This window comes from Vanellus vanellus (genome assembly GCF_965231255.1).
Source record: "Vanellus vanellus genome assembly, chromosome: 4".
NCBI classification, from domain to species: Eukaryota; Metazoa; Chordata; class Aves; order Charadriiformes; family Charadriidae; genus Vanellus; species Vanellus vanellus.
The window spans coordinates 2349496-2376528 of record NC_138909.1 but is presented as its reverse complement, the minus strand read 5'-3'; the positions used below and the strand labels follow the sequence as shown (position 1 = coordinate 2376528).

General features: G+C 44.1%; 1 protein-coding gene across 1 annotated transcript in view; it reads right to left on the bottom strand.

Moving 5' to 3' along the window:
• The window catches only part of SHROOM3 (shroom family member 3), a gene marked incomplete at its 5' end in the record, with an annotated part of 152824 nt that overhangs the window by 83887 nt on the left and 41904 nt on the right, over positions 1 to 27033 (bottom strand). Inside the window, one exon of the mRNA XM_082482778.1 lies at positions 22425 to 22579. Within this exon, the coding sequence (XP_082338904.1) occupies positions 22425 to 22579 (155 nt within the window). The remainder of the gene's footprint in view (positions 1 to 22424; positions 22580 to 27033) is intronic.

Below are 27033 nucleotides of genomic sequence, written 5' to 3'. Positions count from 1 at the left end.
GTGAAAAAATCTCTAATCAATATCTTTGTATTCCCATCAACAGCCACTGCAGTATCTGACATAGACTCACAGCTTGAGGAGCAAGGACACATTCCTTCAGCTCCCCTCCAGACAAGGAAGAGATGGTACACTTTATATTTGTGCTAAATAACATGCCAGGAACTGTATAATTTCCTGAGGCTAAGCTCACCCCTTTAATGAAGTAATTTGTCCCCACATAGAAACATGGCATAATAAAAAGGGACCATCTACTCTTAGCCTACACCAACCTCAAATGATTCCTTGAAGTTGTGAGAGTAACTTCCTCTGCTCATATCTTCCTCAGCGTATTGGAAAGATGAGGCTTCCAAAGCAGCAGTTTTTGTGGGCTACTTGTGGCTCTCTCTCCCTCTCAGGCTGCTCTCCCTCACATGTTTGCATGTATGGCACACGTTATTTTCTCTCTGGCCCAAACACGCCTCCTTTGCAGGAGACACGCTGTGCTGTGTTCCTTATCCCACTGACCCTTACCGAAAAATATCATACAGAGTACAATCACGCTAAGAAGGGGGCTTAAAGACGCCACTGTGTCTTTGAAATGTGTACAGACATTTCTGCGAGCAGGTTTTGCCGGCCAGAACTGCGCTCACTCAGCCTACAGAAATCTGCAGAGTCATATGATCACGGGGGCTTCCCCCCCCCCCCCCCCCCCCCCCCCCGAAGAATTTAGACCGCCAGAGCTGTCCTATTTAGGAAATACCATAAAAAGCAGAAAGTTAGGTGTGTCTGGGCAGTTCTCTGCCTCTTTTCATGCTATCGTGCCTGCATGTAAGTGAGAGACAAAGGGGAAATCTGCAAGTCCACAATGTAAGGATTAGACATTTTCTTTGCTAAGTCCAGAGCAGAAAAAATAGGTGGAGACACCCACTGCTGCTGAGCGCCCAGTGGTGTACTGCCTCAGGCCGCACGTGATCCATCCGCGTGGAGTGAAATGGCAGAAGTGAGTAGAAAAGACAGGCAGAAAGGGAAAGAAGACACATCCCTTCTTACCCTACAAGGTCTCCCCCTTCTTAGTGATAACCATGAATAAAACACACCTCTCTTTCCAAAACAGGTTAAAAATGAGATTTCTACTGAAACATCAACATTTTTCTGCATGGATAGCAGCTGGTTTTGCAGCACATCTTCTTTAAATGTTTTCTGCTGCTATGGCATGTGTCAAGTATGACAGTTTGTAGCTCTAACACACCTTCAGACAATGGCATTTATTTACCAATGTGTTGTCTGATCCCGCCTAGCAGATGCCTAGACAGATGGATAAAGACACTGGAGACTACTCCATGTCACTAAGCTTACAGCAGGTAAGCATTAGGTTTTTTTGGAAAGGCTTGAAAAGAGTCCAGGCTAGCATACGTTTCAGTGATGGCTGTGAGCCCACAGCAACTTCAACTTGGTTTGTATGAGCTCAAGGGACAGCTACAAAGATGAGCTCCAGGGCCCACACCAATACACCACTCGCTCCAGGATACAAAGAAACCCGAGTATGGTGCTCTCTCCCACTTCATCCTATGAGACATGGAATTACAGTCAGTCTTCAAAAGCAGGCATTTGAGAAAACATTTTCAATTGCAGAGCACAAATGAATGGGCTCCCACAAAGATCAAGTCCCAGCATAGCTTGTCTACACTGTGTCAAGGTTTGTGCTGGACTTTGGAACTCTTTGCAATGCACAGAGCTGTTAAAATGGCATAATAAAACTGCAACCAAGCTCATAATGCCATTTCCCAACTTTTATCAAAGCAGGAGTCACCTACGTTGATACTAGACCAATAGGGAGACAGAGTGAGCTAATAGGTTTGGAGACTAAAGTTCACTCAGGGCTCACAGCAGCTCTCTAATATTCTTAGAGTTCCCCCCATCCTCCCAAATCTCCAAGCATCCATCATGCTTTGGAAAAGCCAAGTTCTCACTCAGGCTTTCCTGGCTAATACTGAAAGGGCCACATCACAAAGCTCTCCTCAAGGTGCTCCAGGGGAACTGGAAAAGCAGCAAAGAAATGGCAACATGAAATCAAAAGATGAGAATTATTCACACTAAATCGTCTCCCTTCAGTTGTCACCCCCAACCTCCTGCTCCAGCAAAGCAGAGTCAAAAACTGCACTTGGAAACAAAGCCCTCCTTTTGTTCTCTAAAGACTAGAAGTCTTTTTATATTTAAATGAAAATCTGTCAAACTAATTAAGTGAATATGTAACGGTCTCATTTTGTACTCATTAGAGAACATCGTAATGGCCATAAATTCCTCTGACGGAGCGTGTATGTGTGAACATGAATGTCTGGTAATGTCTCATAAACTTCAGGCTGGACTACATCTTTTGTCTTTAGGTTAGACCTTGTAAGACAAACAAAAGCCCCAGTATTGCTTAAATTAGATGCAAAGTGCTATGTTACAGCAATATTATAAGCATGATTCTTGTGCACACAAACAAACCAGGGAACTCAAGTGACGGTTCCCACCGTGACTGCAATGTGGCCCTTGTGTAGGTCTGTAATGCGTTGCATTGTCCGAGATGATGTACAATTTTCTGCTTGAAGATATATGGGCAATACAGCTGTTGCCGTGGATTGCTCTGAATATACTGTCAGTATAACTTCTACGGGATGGGACATTCTTGGCATTTTTTTCCTTTTTGTTACCCATAGATAAAAGGCAGAGAAAGAAATAAAGAAATATAGACAAGCGGCACTGAAATAAGCGTGTATATATTTTATCTCATTTATAATTCACATTCTTTTTCACTCCTTTGTCTTTAGCAAAGAAACTTTCCTCACGTGCTCATGATGGATAACTTTTGAAATAAAACGGGGTTGGAATTAAAACAGATCCCAGTCTGAATTAAAAAAATGCAGGGGAAAAAAGTCAGCATCAAAGACCATCTAATGCTACATGTTGGGGCTGAGGCGGAAAATATTCAAGAACATTAAGGATTCTGGAGAACTGCTGTGATGCAGGAACAGCAACAACAGCAGCTAAACTTTGTATTTAAATTTTATAGAGAGAAATAGATTCCCAGGCAACATGAGACAGAGGATACAGACAGCTCATCTTCTCATCTCAAGCTAGAGGCACGATGTCTGTGTTTAAATACAGATGGGGGGTAAACTCGTGGATGGGACAGAGCTGCTAGAGGAAGACTGACACAGACCAGGTGATCATCACGGTCCACAGCATCTCCAGCTGCATCAGCTAGGAAAGACTTGGAAGTTTGGACCAGCAGTTCTCCTACCCTAGAGCCAGTCTCTACGTGGGGTCACCATGCCTTTTCCTTTCATAAGGGTGTTGTCCAAGTAAGTGTGTTAAGGGGCTGTTTTCTGAACCTCATCTACTGGTCGCTGGCTGAAGCAAGATCTCAAATTGGCTGAATCAATAGGATAGTCCAGTATTACATGATGCCTTACGAAGCTAGGAATTGGGAAACATTTCTGGGGAGGTCAGACACCAGGAACAGGCAATTTCCACAGCCTCTTCCTTGAACCAATCAGTAGGTGTTCCTAGAACTGAGCAGATCAGAGGCTTCACATTTTCTCAAGATTTAACAGCTTCTGTGCTCAGCTCCTTGTGGTGTGAAGAAAGACAGATTGACAGTGAGGGAGAACTCCCCCTTCAGCAGAGGGCTTCAGTAGACAGTTATTCTTCTACAGACATTTCTCCTCTCCACTCTCAAAACTTTGATCCTTTTGAAGGTGGAAGAGTGTAATGAAATGATGCCAAAGGAAATGATTCGTTTTCTTTCCTCCCCCATCCCCAAATAAGTTATTATAATGCAATGATAAATGTTGCTGTACTATTGCAAAATGACAGATTTTTGCTGGAGCAGCCTCACGCAAAACTGAGATGAGCGGATGCTCTCTTGATGCCATGGGCTGGATTTTCAGGGGTAACATGGCGCCAGGAGCTGTGACGGGAGCGAGTGATCTTTACAGGAAGGATAAACCTGAATATCACAAATAGTCTCTGCCCATTGCATTACGCTGAGGCATTATGCTTCAACTGCGTAAAAGCATGAATAGGCCCCCAAAATCACATGAGCAGGTTAAAAGTCATCTACTTGTCACAATTAGTATATGCACAATTTTGACTTGTCTTCTAGGCTTTGAATCATGAGAGCTAGAAACTTGAAAAGCAGAGAGCTTCACAAATCTCCTGGGTCGGGAGCTGGAGCGTTAAAGCAAGTACTGTGTGTCACGTAAACTGGCAACAGCGCTCTGTCTCAGTAAAGAATCAAGCCTGCATTTCTGGTTTCATTTTAAAGTGTTCTTCAGAATAGTGCAAAGCACAAAGCTCTGTAATAAACACTGAAGAGAAAGAATGGGATTGCACCTTCATAGCCCTCAGTCACCTACAACCTCCCTTTACTGATCCCACTGTCCAAAAATAAAACATCCCAACTCCACTTCTTTTCCTTACAGCTGGGGGATTGCGGGAGCATCCGTGCATGGATGAAGGATCTTATTCTACGTTACACCACCTTTCAAGTAGAGAATACCACAAACCAAAGAAATGACAGGTCTAACTTGATGCTAAGGTAAAGTCACATTGAGTCAGATTTTGTGTCTGCTCAGTGCAGCTCCTAACATCCATTCACAGCTTGCTCTTGCTCTTTGCTTTTTCCAGCTTGACCAGAAATACTAACAGCCTCATGACTGTAGTTCAAGCTGGCAACTAACAGACCATGGTCCACAACTGCTGAAAAAAATGTTTCTGGAGAGGAAGAAGGGACTAAGGATGAAGGGACAATTGTAGAACCCATAAAAATACCCATATTGGCTCACTGAAAAATAAGCACGACTAAAGGCACGAGGTACTAGATTTCAAGTATTGTTTTCTACGCTTTACTCCCCTAATTCTTCTGCAGATCATTTACTGGAAAGGAAAGACTGTAAGAGCATGGTTATGACTGAGTAAGCTCCTGATTAAAGCTAAAGCCCAAATCTCTTGTTGCAGAAGCACTGCTGCTTTCCCTGAATGAGATCAAAAGTAAAAGAGAAAACATATGAGGAGGTGAAAGGCTAATGGCTCCTGAAAATCATTCGGTGGTGATAGGGCTGAGATTATTTCTTCGAACAACGTTTCTCTCATTAAAAGCAGGTAGGTATCAGATTTTAATGACTTGTTTTTTCCCATTTGGTAGGACCAGAAAGACTTTACTTCCCTGTTCTCCACAGCCGTCTTGCAGAAGAAATGCTTTACCTGCCTTCTTATCATGGTTAAATGATACCTGCACTTGAAAGCAGGATTCTTACCCTTCTCTACAACCTTAGGCAAATATACCTAGTTCTCAGAGAGCTGACAGGAAGACAAATCACCTACTGCAAACTGACAGCTGTCAAGTGATAATAAATACCTGTAATAGGGAGAGTTTCTTCCCCCCCCCCATGTACCTATCAGCTTTCACTGAAATTATACCCTCCTCCCTGTGATCAAGCCACTATCGCTGTGTGCCCAGCTTCAAACGCAGCCTTGAGCACTGGCAGGGAGTGTCTGTTGGTTTTCTTTCCCTCTCCTCTTGCATGACATCTCTTCACAAATCGCATGAAACGTCTGAGAGATTTGTTTCGGTTTGCCAGTTCCCTGACTCCCTCTTGTCTGTATGGGGGCTTCTCTGCAAATTTCTGTATTTATTGCAGGCTGTTAGGCGTAGAAATACTAAAGAAATCAATATACTGTTTGGAAAAGTTAAATAGCCCTTATTTCTGAATGTCTCACCTCAAACCTCTTGAAACTCTCGTGTAAAATTACTACATATAATTCTTTGTCTTAAAGGAATTAAATCACTTGCTTGAAAACAATCCATTTTGCAAGAGGTTGAGCAATTTGCAGGAATGAGGCCACAGTTATTTGACAGCAGGAAAAAAATGTTATGGTGTGGGGAGAAAAGAAGTTTGCATTTCAGCAGTGAATTTCCAGGGGAAAGAAAGGAGTAAAGCCATTCACTCAGACAGACAGACAGAGAGTTCCTACCCCTGCTGCCTGAATAAAGTCTCTTTCAGCATTAACCCTTCCCTGCAGCATGCCGTCTCAACACTGTTGTCTTTAGGAAACAGAGTTTCTTACATGGCAAAATGTTCCCTGGCATAAAAGTTTGCATCTCTCAGTAATACCAGTGATGCTGAGCTCTCTATAACCTCTGAGAATCTGGTCCCACCACTTCACTATGCAGCAAAGCCCCTTAGCTACAACAAAAGTGCTTCGGGGCCTGAGGAAAATGATAGGCAGAACAAATCAATACATTTGGGTTATTTACACCAGCTATAACCTTGGCATCTGTTATAATAAGGCAGAAGTGGTCTCTGTTTTACCAAGAAGGACAACCAGGAGGCTACACATCCACTGGAGACTTTAGTGAATATACCTCATGGCAAATACAGATCCACTATTGATTTGAATAGAACAAGATTTTGGCAATTAACAATAAATGACACACATCTGCTCATGTTCCTAGAATGTCAAAGCTCAGAAAAGAAAACATCCCCCCAAACCAAATACAAGCTGAGCTCTAAAAGACCCTTTCCTTCTTTAGCACGCATCACTCTGTAGCAGGAATCCCAGCCCCGTTCCCGCTTATTCATGAGTCTGCGTATGCAGGAGCAGGGAAGGGGGCAAGGAAGAATTTCTTTATGAAGAAAAAAAAAAAAAAAAAGAAAAAAGCAGCCCCATTCCTGAGACGCTGTTGCTATGGGCCTGCGGGGTTCACAACAGATGGCAGCGAGAGCCATCCCTGCGCCTCGCTCTGAAGCTGTCCACTCAAGCATACCATTCGCATTCCCCACATACCTCCGGCCCTTCGGCACAGGGCAGCCTGTCCCCCGCGATGCCCCGCAGACCTCTCTCCTCGAGGTGCCTGCGCCAAGCCGCAGGGCCGGGATGCAAGCAGTGGGCTGACACTGGGTCTTCCCGCCGCCTCTGCTTCTCCCCATCCCTCTCCATCCCTGCATTTTCCCACAACGGAGTTGTGATACACAATTTCAAGACTTTTATCTTTTGAGAGTTTGAATCACTGGGAGAAAGCGGTTTGTTAACTGGAGGATCAGTCCTGGATGCTGCCGATTCCTGCATCCTTGCAGTGGTCTGAATCAGGATGAGTGAGAAAACAGCCCCTTAGGGGCTGATCCAGACCAGGGCTGTGCATCTTCCTGTTCCCTGGAGGGAGGATGCAGCAGCCTTTAGGGTAACGGCTTGAGGTGAGGAAGGCTGGACTGAGGCAGAGCCATCCTCTTTGCTGTAGAGGACGTCATCACATCCAAAACACTTCAGAGTAGCACAGTTCATAGCCAAGGTCACTGCCTAACAGTTGTTATTAACAGCTAAAAAGTGTGAGAGAAAGTGTGCAGAGGAAGAACAATGTAAAGATGGAGTAAGAGAAGTAGCAGGTGGGGAAAAGCATGATTTAAGCAGCAAAGATAAAGGTGCAGAGAAGAGAGATGCCAGAAGCAGCAGCAACGAACTCCAGGTACAGCATTCTGCCTTGCTGCTCCATCTAGTCTAGTGTAGGGCAAGATTACCTGCAAAAGTCCCCAAAATATGCAAAACCCTGCTGAGAGGTCCCTGCTGCGGGTCTCAGACTCCCTCTCTGTGCCCTGCAAAATCCTGCCTGAGAACCAAAGCGTGTCTCCGACCGCACAGCAAAGCCTTCCCAGCTCCCGGGGCACAACCAGGCTGAAGAAAAGTCAATCCGCCATCACTCCTGCGTGCACGTTTGACACTTAATCGTACCGTTCTGGTCTCCTAAACCCAAACAACAGACGTGTTGGCTCTGCAGTAAGGAATTTGAATGTGATTTGCCTGGCGCTTGCTGATCACACATAAGAGGGCTCTTTGGGGCTTATTTGCATTTGGCTGCTGGAGTCACTGTTTTTTTCTTCTTTTTTTTTGGAGGGGGGGTGTTCCAACAATGATGGAGACAAAGCGGCAGACGCTGTAGGCTATCCACGAAGAGTGGCGCTGGACGGTGCAGCTGGCTATTTGCATTGTGCTGAGCTGCAGGGCTGCTCCAAGGCAGCCTGGGAAATGTGCTTGCTGCTCGTCGGCAGGTTCAACCAAAATTCTTCGCCGCTCTCCTTTATGGCTATGACTTGCCTGACCCTCCTAAATGCCGTCCTTCCAAAGCACCGGGGGATAAAGTTATTTTCTGGATCATTTTTCTTCTGATGCAGACAAGGAGCAAGCATTAAGTTTGAGAAAAGAGTATGACTTTTGCTAAAAGTTGGTTTGTGTAACTGCATGTGCAGTCTTTACTGTGCAGGCATGCAGGAAATTTTCCCTCCCTCTCACACACACAATGGTTTAGATTTGGTATTTATGAGCTTAAGTTAGAAATAAAGGAGGAATGAAGTTTCCAGGTGGCTCTTTCTTTCTTTAATCTTTCCTATGTTTCCCCCTCTCTCTCCCTCTCTTTTCTATCAGTCTTTAATCAAATTCCTGCTGTTACTTTTATTGAACAAAGGAGACGCTGGCACAGCCCTTAAGTGCCTATGCACATGGGCTGCCCTATAACAGCCAAGTTGCTACGAATTATTGTTAAATGGTCCCTGCAGGCTGTAATTTCTAAAAAGCAGAAAGAAACGTCCAGGATTTGGCAACTGAGGTAAATGTTAATATCTGGTATTTCTTCAGCCACTTGGGTTTCTTTGAGGTATTGCCTTTAACCCTTTGAAGGCTTCAGAGACACTTATCTTTAAGAGACTGTAACACAGACCAGAGAAAACAGTAACATCGCCCCTAGATGACTTTTTCAATTCACTTGAGGGAGGCAACCACCAAATCTCTTTAATTTAGGCATCTCTTCAAATTTCAGATACTACGTACATCATCTTTCTTTACATTATATACTACAGAGCACTGAATCACTCTGCTCAATTTGTTCCCAGGAACAGAGAAGAAATATTTGTCTGGCTCATCTACAACCTGATATGAAGACCACAGGGGAAGTCAAATCTCTCAAGCAGGTAGTGGATTAAGACCCAACTTAATCTCTTGCCCATACATGATTGTCCACACTAATTTATAGTTGAACGTTTCGTTTGCAATACTGCCTGCCTGCAGTTCCCCTCAGGAAAAAGTCACAGCACACGAGAGATGCAAGTGGGGAAGAGCTGACGTTGTCGTTTGCCAAGCTCCCTGCAGCCTCATGGCGTACGTACATGGGTCCTCCAGCAAAGGACAGGAAGTTCCTCACACCCCTGCAGCCTGGGAACATGCCCACCCATGCAGGCATCAGGCCATGCTTCAGGGTGATGGGATCTGTGCTGTAAAACAGCCTCTTCCAACATGCTGTGGATCTCTGTCTGCTCCACTGCCTCAGGAACCTCTAGGGCTACTCACATCCTGACTAGTTTTGCCCTTGATGGCATGTACTTAAGCAAACGTGTGCTCCAGAGACCAGGCAAACGTACGCAGGCAGGAACATACACGTGCCCACCATGCACAGGTCTTCCTCAGATGGGACAGCTGCCCTGGGAGAAGCCAGTGCGGTGCTCCAAGGACTGAAGCTGACAGCACATGGACAGTCTTTCCCCAGCCAGATGCTTCTTGGAATTTGGTTTTAAAGAACCGGCTTAGGCAAGGCAAAAGGAGGAAATCTGGGGCAATCTAAAGTGACTGGGAATTTGCTACTGTAACCAGTTCTAGTTCTATTTTCAAAATCTCCCTGCTCTTTAAATTTTGGAATAATGAGCACGTATTAGGCAAGGCGGCGTGCTGCACTCACAAGCTGTGGCTGCATCTGTATGTACTTCAGAACAGGCAGTTTCAAGTTCTTTTTCTTAAGCAGATAATCTACAGCCAAAAAATACTCCATTTCACATAGACAGGGACACAGACCCCGATATTCCTCTAACACAGCACTTCAACTTGCCTTCATCCGCCCTGCCAGCCTTTGCTAAATGGACTGGATCGTCACATTGTAGAAAAACCAGACAGTTACAACCATTTCAGCTGAAGCTCACAGCTAAAGGTTTGGCCCATATTCACCCCACCCCCCCTCAAACAAACCTAAAGTTAAAGATATCCTAATAGCAATGAAGCAGGTAATGAGCTTAAAGATTAGTTAATGGGTTTACTAAAGGAGTTAATGTCTCAGGAAATAATAAAAATCAAAGTTCAATGAACTTAGTTTTATGATTCACAACCAATCTAAAAGGGCGTATAAGCACGTATAATATACAACAGGTCTTCAATGAATGTAAATTTGCGCGGGCCCATTCTGGAGCTGTACCGGTTGCCATCTCTTAAGAACCAGTCTCTTTCACATTCTCTTTCTGCTTTCTGCAATGCTACTGTATTAATCCAACAAGAATATATCCCAGACTACACGGCCCATCTGTATTAAACATTGATGCCAAGTGGTGGCCTGGTTTGACACCCACTTTAAACAACGCTCCACTTATAAGAGGTGAAGGCCAAAAAGAGTGCCACTTACTTGGAAAGACTCTTCCAGACTATAAAAGTGCAAAATGCACCCGACAAATCATGGTGTGTATGTCAGTCAGATCCTCCGCTCAGGAGACTCAGCTTCCCAAGTGCACGGCATTATTGTTAGCACCCTTTGACACCAAGGGAAGGAATGGCCTTCAACATGCTGTACAGCTCTGGAGGCTCAGAAGTTCCTCTCTCCTGCGAGCTTCTGGCACTTTTCTAGCCTAAAGCCCAATAGATTTGCTTATACCACCCAACAGTTTCCTCAGTGACAGAACCTGAGCAGCGGCACAGCACTGGCTCCCGGTTTGCGGTGAGATCGTTTACAGCAGCAGCTGAAAAATCTCCCATGGCGCTACCTGGACACTCATTTGCTCTTAAGTTTATGATGCTCCTGACGTTTAGGACCAACAGAGTCCCTAAGACTCCTGTCCTCCCTCTCCCAAAGCCCTGCTGCGAGGTCCGGCTGCCTCCGCAGGCACAAAGCCATGCCCGGATTGCTTTGCTGTAGCTGTTGAGAGGCTGCTTACCTTTTGAGACACAAGACCAAGCCTCAGGTATTCCCATCCTTGCGGCGGAGGCAGCCTGCCATTTGGCGAGTGCAGTCCTCGGAGGAGGGAATGGCACTACCGCCTCAGAAAGTGGAGAAACAGGAGCATAGCGATTAAGATAACAAGTTGCAGATACAGGTGCTGTGTGCAGAGGCACCTCGGGACTAATCCTGCAGTAAAAAGCAGGAGGTTTGCTCAGCAGAGGCAGCTCAGATTACTGCCCTCCTACCAAGCAGTCGTCAGCAGGCCTGACAGACAGGAGCAGAGACCGTGAGGAACGGGGAAATTTGCTGAGTGAAAGTGCAAGTCAGCTCTGTCCTGACTCCCAGCAGACTGGTGCTTGGCCCCCTCTTATAATTAACACTGGGATTTGCAGGGAGAGAGGAGAAAAGAGACTAAGTTCAATAAAGAAGTGTTTTCAGCCAGCCAGGAATTATTACTTCTTTCTCTTGAAATTCACCATTCGAAGTTCATTTGAAAAAAGTAATTAGAAGTGAGAGTGGGGGACAAAAACCCACCGTGGAGGAGATGTGTAGCAGGGACATCGGTCTCTGTCGCTCCCTGGCCCATAAGTTAGGGCACAGTAATCCGACTGCAGGTTGAGGGTTGAAAACGACGCCCACCATGGTTCCTTTGTGCCAACTGTCAGCCCTGTGGGTCCCACTGCCTCTTCTCCTGCGCCAAAGCACCAGCCCTGAGCCCCGGCAGAGGAGGAGGCTGTGAGCACGTGGTTCTGCACAAAGTCCATGGAAATATCACAGAAAAGTACGTGGCCCTCAACACACTGGACCCATCCTGACACAGAGGATTGTCAGCCTGATGCAGTGTGGCACTTACTGCCTCCATTCCCCTCTTGCAATTTCACCTTACGATAGCAATAATTTTTAAAAGCCTGGTAAACACGGAAGTCTAAGAGGTAACTCTGAACTGAGTTAACCAGCGCTTTTCAGCCGGTTTCTTTAATGAAAGATACATTTTTTTAACCAATATTTCTGATTTTAATTAGCTTAGGCAGTCTTTAATAGCAAAAAAAAAAAAAAAAAAGTGGTGTACTTATGCAGGTATAACCTCCATGAAAATGTTTTACATACATGTACTGAAGACTGACTCTGTCTCACTTCTAATGCCAAAGTCAAAGCAGGCAGAAAGCTGAGGAAAGGAGTACTGGGGGAAAAAAAGTTCTATACTCTGGAGCTATTGGCATAGCCAGAGTTTAGGCCAGGTGCATACACGTCAATGGTCTTTGTCCACTTGCATTTGTGCGAGTGAGTTAGGCTGCCTTTCACTACAAACAGGAAGACTCATGCATATAAAATAGCATTTGATACTGTGTGTGCAGTTTCTGGTCCTCATTACTCTTTTGACCGAGATATTCTGTTCATCCAGCCACAAGGGAGAAACAATACCATGGGATTTGGATGACCCATACAAGCCCATTCATGAAAAAATGTAAAGCAGTTGCAGTGACCACTTTAACATCTGTTTTACTGAAGTAAATCCAGGCAAACTCCATTTATATCAGTAGGACTACGTTAGCATTTGTTAGCCCTTCCTGACCCCACCTCCCTTTCAAAGAAAACCTTGGATGAAGCAGGAAAAGCATGGGAAAGTTCTTGAGAAATTGTTTTATATTCCTGGGTAACTAGTGTAGCTGAGCAAAATTAATATTTAACCTGACCAAGAATAAGTATATATCAGCATATATCAATGCCACACAACTTCTGAACCTCTTATAAATCAATATTTATATTCAGCTCTTGAAATTAAAGCCAAGCAACTGGAGTTTCTTACAATAAAGGTGATGAAATTCAGTTATTCCCAGTGCTCCCCCTGCAGCTGCCTTGTGAAGCTGTCACTCTGCAGACCTTCGCACCTGTACAGGTAACCAGAACCACGCGCAAGTCCAGGTATTTGCCCTATCGACTAAAGGTCAGCCCAGACACCATCACAGACACAGAAGTGAGGCACAGATCAGTCGGAGAACACATGCTTGTTTGTTCGAGTTTTCATACTATCGTGATCTGATCCATCTCCAACTTAATCCTCAGGAAATTCCAAAAGAAGGAGATTCACACCCTAAAAAGCACTTTGTACACCGCTGGCAGAGATTTCCCAGCTTTTCCAGTGTCACTTTCTGACAAATCAAACCCCAGTTTGATTATTGCCTGAAGAAGGCAAACTAATCCAAATGCACTTGGTGAAAGAAGCAGCTAATGCAGAGTGTCAGTGGCTAGAAACTGCTGTGTTTCTAATGCAGCTCCAGGTGAGGGGTCAGTCTTTAATGTCCTATATAGGATAACACATTATGGTGGCTGGCATTTTTTTTCCCAAGGCATTTTCTCACTGTCCCCATCAGTGGCCTAAATCTTTTTTTCAAAAATCCTATCTAGATCTTCTTCATGTTTACTACTCGCTGTGGGAAATTTCCTAAAAGCCTGGCAGTCCTAAGCTGTAGCTAATTAAATCCTAGACAGTAAGCCTGTTGCCAGTGATTTCAAAATTAAATTCTGTTCACCTCTTAGCTGTCTGCCCTGTGTTTCGCATTGACCCTCCTTAATGAGATAGGAACCGCAAACATTTTGATGAATGCACAGAAAACTCCTCTAATGAAACTGTTGATGCTTGAGACTGTTAAAGACTTACCAGTTTGATCCAACACACAAGCAAATTTTAAAGCCTTTACTTACCTGGGAACAGGCTGGGGCCTCGCAAAGACTGTACAATGGGGCAGGACCCTGATGGGCTTTGGCTGGTTGCACCCATTGGCATCAGTGGAGAAGCTGTCTCTTCATGTAAGACTCCAACTGAAGGCTCATTTTTTTTAGAGTGTTAAAAAGATGCACTGTAAAAGACCCCCTCCCCGTCCCAAGATCTCACACAACAGAGCATCAGTGACACCTGGAAGACGGGAGGAACAAGGAGGCACGACCAAGGGCACGCTGGGAAGCTGTGGAGGAGATCGCAACCGAACGTACAACAGTGCTAGTCGCAAGACCACCCTGCCAGCCCTCTACCAGAGTTAATGCCAGCTTTGGCCTCTCAAGCTGTCAGTCTTAAAAATTCCATGTGCATGAAACTCTGCTTTCTCCCATTCCCCTAGTCATCACCACCGGAAAAAAATAACCACACCACATCGCAGCTCTTTGGAAACATGCTCCTGCATTGCTACAGAGTGGGGCGTGGGCCAATGCCTATTCTAATAAATTTCATTCACAAAACTTGGATTTATTCGATGCAATTTTTTGGCACGCTGTCAAATGCGACGCAAAATTACATTAGTGTCATAAGAGGAAAGGATTAGTCCACAGAGTTCTTTGAAGAATTGTGTTGGCACTTGGCTTTTTGTAAAAATGCCAGCAGCTTCCCCTCTCTCAAGGGGAAATCACTGCTCAGTGAGGGTCTGAGCCAAAGCCTTTTTGAGTCTGTGGGAATCTTTCCACCAATTTCCATGGGCTCGATTCGGCTCTGAGCCTCAGATGTCAGTCATACTGACATCTTCCTCCCACACTTCAACACTTCGATAGGGTCATTTATCAAGTTGAGTGGAAAACTTTTTTTATTTTTTTTTTTTAAAGTCTTAGTTATAGCAATTTGCTGCCAAAAGAAGAAAAACTTTGTAGCTATGGCATAGGTGTAAGTATTCAGGATGTCTGGTTTTAATTCCTGATTTTGCCACAGAGGTGGCAATGAGTTGAATGAGTTAAAGTTAACTTTGAATGCGTTGATTAGAACCAGATTTGTCTGAAAACATAACACTGGCCATGCTGTGGCAGAGCGGAGGCCCGCGTAGCCCAGCACCTTCTCCCTGACAGCACCTGAGAGCAGACATGTCAAGAAGAGGATAAGAGCAGAACTAATATACCCGTACGTCCAACATCCTCCCAGCCCCAGCAGTTTGCAGCAACTGCGGAAGCGTGAGAAGGGCCCCTGGCATTTAGCAGCAGGTTTTTGTACACCATGGGACTGATGTTTCCGGGGACTGTATCCCTGGGTGAATTCTCAGCCTGTTCAGCACCTGAATTTGCCAGCTTCCCTCTGACACTCACAGTCTCAGCACTGTAGCATATTTCTCCTCCCAGCATCTCCCCCAGGTCTCATCATTCAGACAAGGGGGTCCAGGAACAGTGATGTGCCAAGAAAATAAGCTGAATAACCCCAGTGATGCAGGGAATCTGTAGGGAAGCATGAAAACGAACACGCAGATTACGCTTATAGCCAAGGATAAGCTTAATCCTTTCTTTTTGTACAGTTTTTAGCACAACAGGAAAATGAGGATAATGTTTTCTATCCCCACTCCTCCTTTATTTGACTCGTATTTTTAGCCTAAGGCTCTTTGAGATGGAAAAGAATTGCAGGCACTGCTAAGCTTTAGGCAGACACAAACCACCAACCACTAACGCTGAAAACAGAAAATCAACTGCCTTGAATACTGATCTTTGCTATGTTTGCATCTCCTCACTACAGAGCTGCCCCAGAAAGTGAGAGATGATACAGTCTAATGTGCTTTACATAAAACATACTTTGAGAAATGCACACCCTTGGGACAGTTAAAGCTGTTAGTAAAGCTGTTAGTAGGAATCAGGAGCAGTGGCAGCCACATACTTTAATTGCAGTGTCTATCTTGATGGTGATAGCTAGCACCAAGCCCAAAACATCAGATCCCCATTCAGGCTACTGCTGATTTGTAAGAGCTGACGATTCGCTCATGGGTGGCCTTGGAGAAGAACAAGGCGGAGGGGTGGCTTTTACTGGGGTGGTCTCAGAAGCACTAAGTTTGTGTGCCTTGAGCCTCAAGAGCGCAACAAGATGTTAGGGCACCTATATGCTATAGGAACCGAACGTACTTTTTCTTTGATATAATACTACATAAATAACACTTGAACAGGCTTCCTATGGCCGCTTCTATCTGTGTGATAGGACATATGCTAAGAACACACATGTTGTGCGTCTTGGGGATATGCAGTTTTGCCGTAAACCACAGCTCTTTCGAGATTAATTCTTCATGCAATCTCACTGGCTCTGCAAATGCAAGCGTCCCCTTCAGAGCCCCTCACAACCCAAGCAAAAACCTATGTGCTGGCCTGAACCCTAAAAACAACACCCCAGAAGAGCTCTGCAGGGCTCTCGCATGTCAGCATGTACAGAGTAAGGGCCTAAAACATTTGTAATTCCTTGCAGAAAATTTTTACTTGCTGTTCCACTAGTAAATTTTAATAGGGCTTTGCATTCATTAACCAAGACTGACACTGGATCCAAGAGTATATAGAATCAAAGGGCCACATTCTGACCTGAGATAAGTCATTTGAAGTCCGTTCAAGCCAATAGAGCTGCTTTACACCTGCCAAGAACATGGACCAAACTGCCCGTGGCAAGCTCACTTCACAACATACAGTCGTTTTCAGCAAGAATGACTTCATGTTTTCACCTCTGCCCTCAATGCACCAGGCAACAGTGAATGCCACAGCAACTCTAAGGAATGGCTTGTAGGAGGCCTTAGTTCAAACCGTGTTTGTGTTAGAAAGGGTGTCTGAGAGTTGTTGTCCCTGTGACTGCGGTTCCCTTCAGCATGATATTTGCAGAACAGTTACATTTGCCATCATGCCTCAGTGATCTAATTGCTGCTGTTACGAACACGTTGAATGTAAAACTATGTAAACAGTGTGACGCTCTGACAGCCATTCTTGCTTACTGACCTGTGGAAAAGTCTATTTTTGGCAACTGCTGTAGGCCACTGTGGTTGCTGTAAAGCAGACAAGGCAATGCCCACATTTTGAGCTTTATCTTCAGTCAATACAAGCATGCACAACACAATTAGATCGAACTGATACCACTGAAAAGGCAATTTTTTAATTGCACCCAACTCTGCTTAGATGCTGAAGTTGGAGAGGAAGCAACAGAAAAAAAAAAAAAAAACCAAGTCGGGAAAATATAGCCCATCTTTCACAATTTAAAAACTAAGCCTTATTTCTGTGGCTTGTAGCTTTAGCTTTCAAACACTCAGTCTCCTCCAGCTGCTTAAAGATCAGCTGAGTATCAAAAACTATCTAAGATAGTTTGCTGAGGACAGTAGGCAAGCCTCCCACTACAAAATTAAACAAACTGGTCTCTCCAGTTTCTCACAGTGATTCACACCTACTGTTCCCAAATTGGCAAACCATGAGCAAAAATATCTCCCCAGTGTCAGCCTGTGGATTCCTCAGGCTTGATGGAACTGGTTCTGCTTATACCCACAGTGAGAGACATTTGTCCCCAGCAGTGATAGAGACATACTGAAGACTATCATGGGAAATACTTGTGGAGACCTCTCTCCTGAGGACCTCGCTTCTTGGCTCACTCCCATCATCTGCCACCAGTGGAGCGATATTTGTTCATTCTTCCCTGTAGCACACTGCTATCTTGTCTCTTTGCCCAGTGATAAAGACTCACTCTGTTTACCTGTGGCAATTTGATCTGTGGCAGGACTGAACACTCAAGCAGAGGTATGGTTTTGGTCTGATTGCTCAGGTACAAAATACATCAGAATGAAATTAATGTGCTTTCCTGTGGGCCAGCCGAGGAAAGTGTCCTGAAAAGCCCTGTATTAAAAAGCAGGGAAGGAGAAATAGGTCATTTTGTTGTGCAATTCTAAACGTCTTAAGATTTAGACGGCAGAAAAAGGACTAGAATGGACCACCAAGCTAAATCCACCTTGCCAGCGGCAAGCACACAAAAGATACCAGCAGCAGGGTATGTGAGGCAGCAAATCGTATCTCAGCTTAGCAGGGACTGGAAAGTGCACCTAAGGTACACTCAATAAGGCTTTGTAATTCCCTGAGATGCAGAGTAGATCTTACACTGGTTTATTCTGGCTTCAGCACGATGAAGTGTGAAGTATCAGCAAGCTTCCTCATAGCACACCAGTTGCAGACCAGAGGTCTACAGGAATGAACAAATACATACATGTCTGAGTCTATTGTCCTGGAAATGAATGGACAAAACAGGTATTGGGAGGTAGCAAGGAATGTGCAGAAAGAAAGGAACTGGCTTTGGGAACAGCCTTTTAAACAAGTTAGATAAGAGCAGCCCTGTTAAAGAAGCTGAGAAAGCTGAACATTCGAAAACTGCCTTTGAGGGCTCCTGAGCTGAGGATGAGACAAACAAAATGCAGCTAGAGAGCATCCACGAAAAATCATTTAACAGTTATCTCCCAAATAAGAATAGTCTTAGGGAATGGACACAGTATTTACTTAACACTAGGGTTCATTTGGTCATTGTCTGCCTCTGCTTTACTCTAAGTCCATGAGCAGGGAAGCAAAAAGTCTATAAATTCACAATTCACATGTCTCTCCTACTGAAAATTCCTCCCTGATGTCAGCAGGACATTTGCACAGGAGTGAAAGGCAGACTATGGTCCTCGTGTACGTTCTACTCTGGTACTGGCTATTTATTTATAACCATTCATATTTATTAATATTAAGTATCCTTGTGAGATAGGTTGTTTTTCTGATCTCTTTTTATTTCAGTCTTTCCTCTCATCCTGAATTTTCTCTGATTTTCCCTTCACATTCCCTTCATTGAAACTATTCCCACTCTTTTCCTCCATTAAACTGATCAATACCAGACTCATGAAGAATGACAAAGGTGCAGCAGTAGTGAGCTTTGCAGATGGCATTCCAATGGAAATAACACATCATCACATCAGCCTGTCTACAGACCTAGCAAGGTGTTGTAACATCAATTTTTGCTTAGTAACACAAGCAGAGGCTCACTCTGCTGCCACTATTTACCTTTGTCCTAAAATAAAACCCAAGATCAAATAGCAATCTGAGTATGGTACGTGGGCTACACAAGTGTACAGAGTGGGTCGAATGTATTCTTTTGGTCCTCTGTTTGACGGTCTCACTACACTACATCTGAATAAAAAAATCTGCGCTTTCTGTCCGTTGTGAAGTCTGCTGTCACTCATGGAGCTCCTGAGTTTTTAATTTGAAAAACAAACAATCAAACCTTCAAAAACATGCTGACCTTGAATATGCTTTGGAAAGAACCAAAACCACACACACCAAGCAGACTTTGCTATTGTTTGCATATAACTTTTAAGGGGTAAAGTCCTCGGCAGTGTGAGTTTGTGTCACTCCTAAGCAAGAGCCCTAATGAATACTGAAATCACGGACTAAAAACCCGGGTCGTAAATGACTGCTGGTATTTGCAGCAAGCAACCCTAATCCACTTCAATTAATTCATTATGGCCAATTTACAAAAATCAGCATCTCGAGCACTCCAAAAATAATTTCTTTTCAGATTATGTAGTCCTGCAAAACATCATCTTCTTGTCCACACAACAAAAACCAGTCACAACTGGGAAGCACGCAAATGCTTCCTTTATGTGTCTCAATGGCTGAACTCATTATGTCTGAGGTAAAGAGAACCTGCACATCCTTGGCGCTGCAGTTTTACCTGAACTCTGGGTTGCAAACCTTTGTTTGCTCACATTTCCTCATACAGATATGCTGCCTGCCCAGCAGCATCCCCCTAACTGAGATGAAGGCTCCGCGTGGCTCAGGTTCTGTACTGAGCTGCTTTCCTTCATTTGTTTCTTTTGCATCTTGCCTCATTTCATCTCATGTTGTTGGAAGCTTTTATTTAATGCAGAAACTCACTTTTCCCTTGCTGCCCCCCTCTTTCTCACCATTCTCCTCTGGGATCCCTCTTTTATCCCTTCTCATCTGCTTTCCCTCTAGCACTGGAGACAAAATCTTTATCTTCTGCCTTGCCACCAGCTGGCCAGAGTGCTGAGTCTTGCCACCTTTGGTGACAGAGAAAATTCAGAGGAACTTGTGACCCACTGCCCACAAAGCAGTCAGGACCTCACTTTTTTGTTCTTTTGCTGCTTTCATGCCAGAACATGCCAGCAGGGTCAGCTGGGACAGTGTCAAATTACCTGAACTGAAGGCTGGGCTCTTAGCTCTTAATTGCAGGTTTTCAATTCTGAGTTTATGGATTGTCACTGAGCTTTATATATGAACGAAGGGCTTAAAGTACCTTGGCAAGGGAATAGTATGTGAATGTAATACCTGTTAAAATTAACGTGCTTGATCTTTCTGATGGTGATGCAACAAAACCATGGAAGGCTACAAACTAAATTTTCTTCAAGTTCACTACGGTATTCCAAACCAGGAAAACATCAAATACCCTTGCATACTTATTAAAAAGGAGACAAAAAGGTGAAAAGGTCTTGGGAACTTAAAAATAATGGAGAAAGAAACTATTACGTTACACTGTGAAGTGTAATTTTGGAACATAAAACACTGCTGTCTGATTGTCTATTTTTTCAGACATGGATGACCTCGTCTTTAAATAACTCATTAACTGTAATGAGAACCATGTGATTGATGTCCATTGGGATTGCTCTGCCTCTCATGATTCCCACTGCATGTGAAAAACTAGTCAAGGATATTAAAAAGTTGCTCGTTTTCTCTTTTAGCCTGAAGAAAGAGGCCTCAAAGCTTTCTAAGAGGCGTGGTCCTGTGATTCAGGCATCTCCCAAAGAAATATTAGGAACTGCTGAATTTTGGCCTGGCTATGACACTGCTGACGCTCCTCTGTGTATAACAACATATATGCACACATACATACATATATGTGCATACGTGCATGTATGTATACGTGTATGCGCATATATATCCAGGCAGAGAGAGAGTGCTTATTCACTCCTGGTGTCCAGTATGAGACACACAGGAACCAATCTTCCCAATGTACTTTCTCCAGTTTGTAGGCTGCCAAAGGGCTTTTCACAACACAGGCAGATTTTAGTCTTCACCATAGAAATGCTGCTAATGAAAATACGTAAGTGAAGTACAGGGGAAGAAGATGAAACAACTGCAGTGGGACTCCAGGTTTTGCTTGTCTATCCTTTTCTCTTTCCTTTTCTCTTTACCTCTTAAGTGGACAGATCAAACGCCAGAAACAATTCTCAATCCACACCAAACAGAACCAGTTATTTTACGAGTTCATCTCAGCAAAATTAAACTAAAATGTGACAAAAGAGTTCTATTTTGACAATTTTGCTAACTTAGTTTGAATTAAACATTTTGTTCAGTCAGTACAGTTGGACTACAATCTACATGGGCCTTAAAGAAAAGCCATTTATTTTTGGAAAATACTCAAATCACAACTAATTACTTTTGCAAATATCCTCCCAATGGCTACACAAATGATCTAACAGTTCTGTATATGAATATCCAGAATTTGTCATGAGGTCATCATCAGTACCTAAAGGTGCTTTAGGTAAAAACCAGAATATAGACAGAAAAAGCATGGAACATACTCCAGAGAGCAGGAGGGTGTCTAAGCCGTTCATGCCTGCCCTACTCAGACATCACCGCTCAGATGTTAGTCAGTTGTTCCAAATTAGAGACCCAAGCTGACGCCTTTTGTTTGGCTAATGACAGCTCCCCAGCTATGCTGATCTTGACCCAGATTACTCTCTGGCTAAGTGTGGAAATTCAGGAGAGAGCACTCCATAAAGTGATACCATCTATCAGCTAACTGGCACAGAAAAAACTGTTTGGACATGCCCACAGCAAAAAACATAAAGGAAGCATCTCTATTGAGGTCTTAAACCGCCACCCCTCCGCTACAGATTCCAGACCCAAACATCTCTGACTCAAAACGTGCATCAAGATTCAAGTTCTGTGTCCTAACCCTAAGACAACCATATTTATTATTCATGTCACCAAAGAGGATCAGCACAATTTGCTTAGCTGAGTTATGCTCAGCACACCATCCAAGCCGGCACTCATTACCATTCTCAAGGCCTTTGACAGCCAGGGAAACAGCGCTGTGGCACACGTGAGACAGCACTCATTCAGTGGTAGCACAGAGGCTGGGGCTCAAAAGACACAGGTGAAGTGGCAGCTCTTCCCTCTAGATCACATCCTCAGTACAATATTGGTGAGACTGCTCTCGGTCAGCACAGCCACTCTATCACTCACCTGCAGAACGTGAAACAGCTCCAAATCTTGCTGAGGCTGTGGAGATCTTTCTGCGCTCACAGCAACAGTGATAACATGCAGCAAATGAGGAAAGAGCTATGTACAGAACTGCCACCCTTTCACAGGGAGTCCCGAGCACTTTGAAGGAAGACAGGACTGCTTGTAAATCACTGAACAGGAATCCTGGATTGTCATGTGGCAGGGGAGCAGCGGAAGAGATTTGGATAAGCATTGCCCATGCTTGGATGTATAAGTGGCAAAGGAGTCATAGAAATGTTGGCTGAAAAGAACAAACATTTGCCCTTGGGCTCATGCCTGTGTGCTTAAAACAAAGCTTTTGCCAAGAGCAGGCCAAGTCATAGGCTTTCAGCTGGAGATGTGAGGCCAATGGCTGTGACACCCTGCAGGGCAGGAGAGAGGGAGGGAAGGAGTGTTGGATCTTGCCTACCTGCGGACGACAAGCTTCAGCTTCTTATAGGACCCTTTAACCAGGGAGATGGCCTCTCTCCTGGAGCTGCTCAGTTCCACCTCATTGATGTTCACCACTTCGTCACCAGCCTGCAGCTTGGAAGGCAGGGAGTCTGCTTTACCTCCCTCTTCAATCTGCACAGGAAAGAGAAGAGAAAGAAAGGGTGAGACACGCCTGCCACAGTTTACTTATCACATGCAGAGCTGAGCATGCATTTCTGTTGAAGGAATTAGGTCTACCAGCCCCAAACTCAGCTCTCTGATGAAGTAATGTTGTTTCTCTTTGGCAGCCAGCTTCCTCAACGGTCTGTGCTTGCCTCCCCTCCATTTCATATAGATGGAAGCTGGGGATCAGCAGCCAAATTAATTCTGCCAAGAAGCATTGTTTTGAATAAGCCTGAAAAGTATTTGGAAGCAGTAAACACCAGCAAAACGGCCATGGAATGCCTTCTGATAAGAGCATCCAGGCAAGCCCAAGGGCAAAACCAGGATTAGAAGAGCATGGATGTGATTTTTTCATTCAAGTTCCTCTTCGTGATCTAGCTGGCAGATTAACAACAGCTTCTTGCTTACGGGCCAGCAACAAAGCAGATGCACATAGGTGTATGTAGTTAATGACAAGCAGCACCCGTGTGGAGTTTTTCAGCTAGGGATTTAAAGAAAGTAGACAATTATTTTAATTTTATGAGAAAGTAAGAAGCCTGCTCAAGGCTACATTGTGGCAATGCTAGAAGGAGAATCCTAGGGCACCTTCCTCTGTTTTGTATGGCCCATCATATACACTGTATAGTCCTTCATGCACATTGATTCTCTATCAGTGTGCCAGCAGAAGTACGCCAAGTCTGCAAAGAAGTAAGTGACAAGGCAGAGGACAAGAAAGTTTGACCCAGAATCTCTGAATCTCAGCCTTGTGCACTAACGCACTACCCCTGCAAAGGTGTACTAGCATAACAGAGGGCAGGGTTGTATGTGGATTAATGCACTGCAAATCCTGAGTTTCTGGAGACTCAGGAGTGCCACCGGTTCAGAGTGTAACTGATACAGTTTTATAACCAAACTTGCCACCACAAAATCCGATATTCAAAGCACCTGGCAGTCCCTGTTCAACAGAAGTTGTGACCTGTGTTAGCAATTGTCATGTGACTCTCACTTAAGTATAACATCTCATGCACATTAGAAGTTTAATCGCTTCCTTCAGACCTTCACCTTCCCAGACATCACATTGAGACAAAAAAATGTATCTGAATTGGATTAAGACTCTGATCCAGCCAGAAGAAGGGCTGCTATTTGCTGGGATACCATTTTCTGAGCAGTGAAAGTGCATGCACACTTCTGGAAGTTACTTTTATTTCAAGTCACGCCAGGCAAAATGTAATTGAGCCATAACCCGGACATGTAACTCAGCACACATAGACATATTACCCAGATTGTTACCAGAACGTTAGTTTCAGCACTGAATTGTGATTTCTCACAGGTGAAGCCGGTCTGTTCTTCTGAACAATAGTATTCCAGCTCATGTACCTTCTAAAACTTAAAATCTGACTTCCACAAACATTAGCTAATAAATTTGCTGAACCCCTACAAAGGTAGGTAGAAATCATTGTCATTCATCCTACCAGGAAGTCATTCCACTGATGAATGAGTTTTTTCTTTTCTTCTAAAGAATGGATAAAACCACAGGAATGAGACTTCATATAAAGAGCCTTGTATCACAATTACCAGGAAGCGTGAGAGATGAAACATTAGACCTCGCTGCCAGCATAAATAAATAACACTCTAAAAATGCAGTATTGCTCCAGTTTGTTGCTGCTGTAAAGGAAAACAGGTGGGTACCATTTCAATGAAATACAATAGAGTGGGATACTATGGGTTAGATTAACTTGTGATATAGTCAACAGAAGGGATTTTTGTTTGCTTTTGTTTTGTTATGATAGATCACATATAATGAAGAAAAGGCATTCTTGCAAAAATATCTCTTGTAACAAATAGTAACTACTTCAAAGGCGAGATACTCATCAGAAGCGTTTGTATTAACTTTGGCCTTGATGAACCCTGGCCTTAAAACATCAACAAAATTGTGATCCATGCTTTATCCTCTGATAATCCAAATTGTATTTATATATTCTAGGCTTTTTTCACTCCACAGGATCACTTCTTTAAGGTTTTCTTTGCAACCATGTGGGCTAGACATTTCTTTTTCTCCTAATTTTGGTGAAAATGGAAATGTGGATTCTTCCATAATCACCTTTATAAATAATGTGAAATCAAAGACTTTAAGGAAAGACTAAACCCCGCATTACTTCTGATAAGGTTGCTAACATTATGAAGAGCTTCGAAAGAAATCTTTCTTCAAATCCTGGTGCGTTCCAGCCTACGCCTATGCCAAGGGCTCTTAAACTGCAGCTTGTGAGGCCATGTAGCCAGTCACAGTACCACAGTAAAGAATGCCTTTAAGGAAAGTTCGCTAGCATGAGCACAGAGTCACTTGCGAGTAATTCCAGAGGCTGAGAAAGATCTGCTTTGCTCCTGTGTAGCTAAACTATCCAAGAGCAAGACCTAAAACAAGACCCACTTTTTGTGATTAGAAGCTGTTGATAGCAGCGTCAAAACCGTACCACTTACGTACCTAGAGAGAATATAAATGGAGATATAGATTACATAGTTATCTCATCTATTAATAATCTGTTAGCCTTCTCATCTGTCTATTCCTTAGGTACGGTTGTGTCATCTACTTGGCTGAGGTTCCCTGGATGCAAATTCCTTAAAGTTCCTGGAGGAAAACATTCACAACAGGCCTGTGGCCTGGCACTATCATTCAGAGAGTCAAAAGAGGCAAAAAGACTCCCAAGTTTCCACTTCTTCTCTCTGAATGCCTCTGAAAATATTTGTGTTTAAGGAGTGGTGATATTTCAAGGAAAGGATTGAATGATTCAAATGAAACAAGCTGCACTATAAATGCAAAGCTCTATCTCTACCCAGTGTAACAATTATCAACAAAGCAAACAAACCTCAGTGTACATGTAACCTATTTAAATGAACACCTGCTTCAGTGGACAAGGCTGCACAAAGGCAAGGATGGGACCCTGCTGTTAAGGAAGATGCTTGCAAAGCCATGCGTGCCACAGCAGAGAAATAATACGCAGGCAGGCCACTTCTGCATGGGGTTACCTGCTCTGAACAGCCTGTTTCAACCCTGTGGGCCAGGTCCCAGGTGCGAGGAAATGAGAAGGCAAGTCTTCAACTGTTTTCTAAATCTCAAGTGGTTCTAAGTGCTGTCAGTCAGCAAGGGCAGAGCCAGCAATACAGTCTGTTGTTTTAAGCGTGCAAGTTGTGTTGGAGTACTTTGAGCAGCCACAGCATTGTCAAAATTGCCCTCAACAGTCATTTGTGCCAAAAAAGGAATCGCCGCAAGTTACAGGACCTAGCGTAAGAGGTCAATCAATAGCCAGTAAGACCTCTTATGGTTTACTTAAGCTGAGAAAAACAAGGTGATATGCAGCCAGCAAACTTTCTGGGTGTAGGATTGTCGCTCATCCGTCAGGAGCAGGAGGAGCTGGCGGGAACCGGCCAGGGGTGAAGTTTTTTCCTGTTGGCTGGATTGAGCCTAATGCTCTGCCAAGCTGAGTTACAAGAGGGGACTCTCACAAGCACAGGGTGAAGGAATACCTAAAAAACAAGCTGGTTTTGAACTTCATGTGCTGGGCTAAACCTCAGAGGGCTGGATTCAATGGCTGGTCTTACTGCCTGTGCTGTGAGTAGAGCCAGCTGCCCAGGCGCTGCCAAGTGGGGAGAAAAACTCCTCTCCTTGAAATCAGCAGGAGCATCCGTACAACAAAACATTTGTTAATAGCATAAAGACTCTTGGTTTCTGTGCCTCAGTTTCCCACCTGTGAAATGGACACAATCGTTGCTACCTATGTCTGTCCTGTCTGTCTTGGCGCTCATTCCAGGGGCTGTCTGCAAGTCCCTAGCTCACAGGCCCTGACCCTGGGGACAGTCCATGCCAACTAGAACCATGCAACAGGAAAGCATTCCCTTCCAGAGTGTGTTCCACCAACCATCTACAAGATGGCTCCTATTTCCTGTGAAATCCCATCAAACTACTGTGATTTCAGTATCTGCCCCACACCTCTTTCTTTATTCTGTTTTCCACAAACATAACTAGCTGATTCTTTCAGGTTCTTTCAGAAGGAGAGAACAAGATCTTCCCTGCCAAGCTGGCCACTCCTGAAATACACCCACTTAAAAATGCCTCAATAGTCTCCTCGGGCTGACGCAAACTCGAGCCCCTTCAGTTGTCTTTAATGCAGTAAAGCCTTCCATGCCCACTGCCCTTTCCTGAAAATCCCCAAGGCCACCCCTGGTCCTGCTTTGCATTAACACTCCAGTCCGTTTTCTTGCATTAGAGGAGGCTTCTTGTCATTCAATGGTTCCTGCAGCAGACTTTGAACCCATCTGTTCTCCCTTTTTTTGGCTTACTGTAAAAGCAAGAAGTTGCTTAAGCAGATCACCAAGGATACATAAGACTTATTACTACTGTCTTTTGTCTGGTTCGCTATGGTTACTGTAGGTTCAGAGAATGCTGTCTA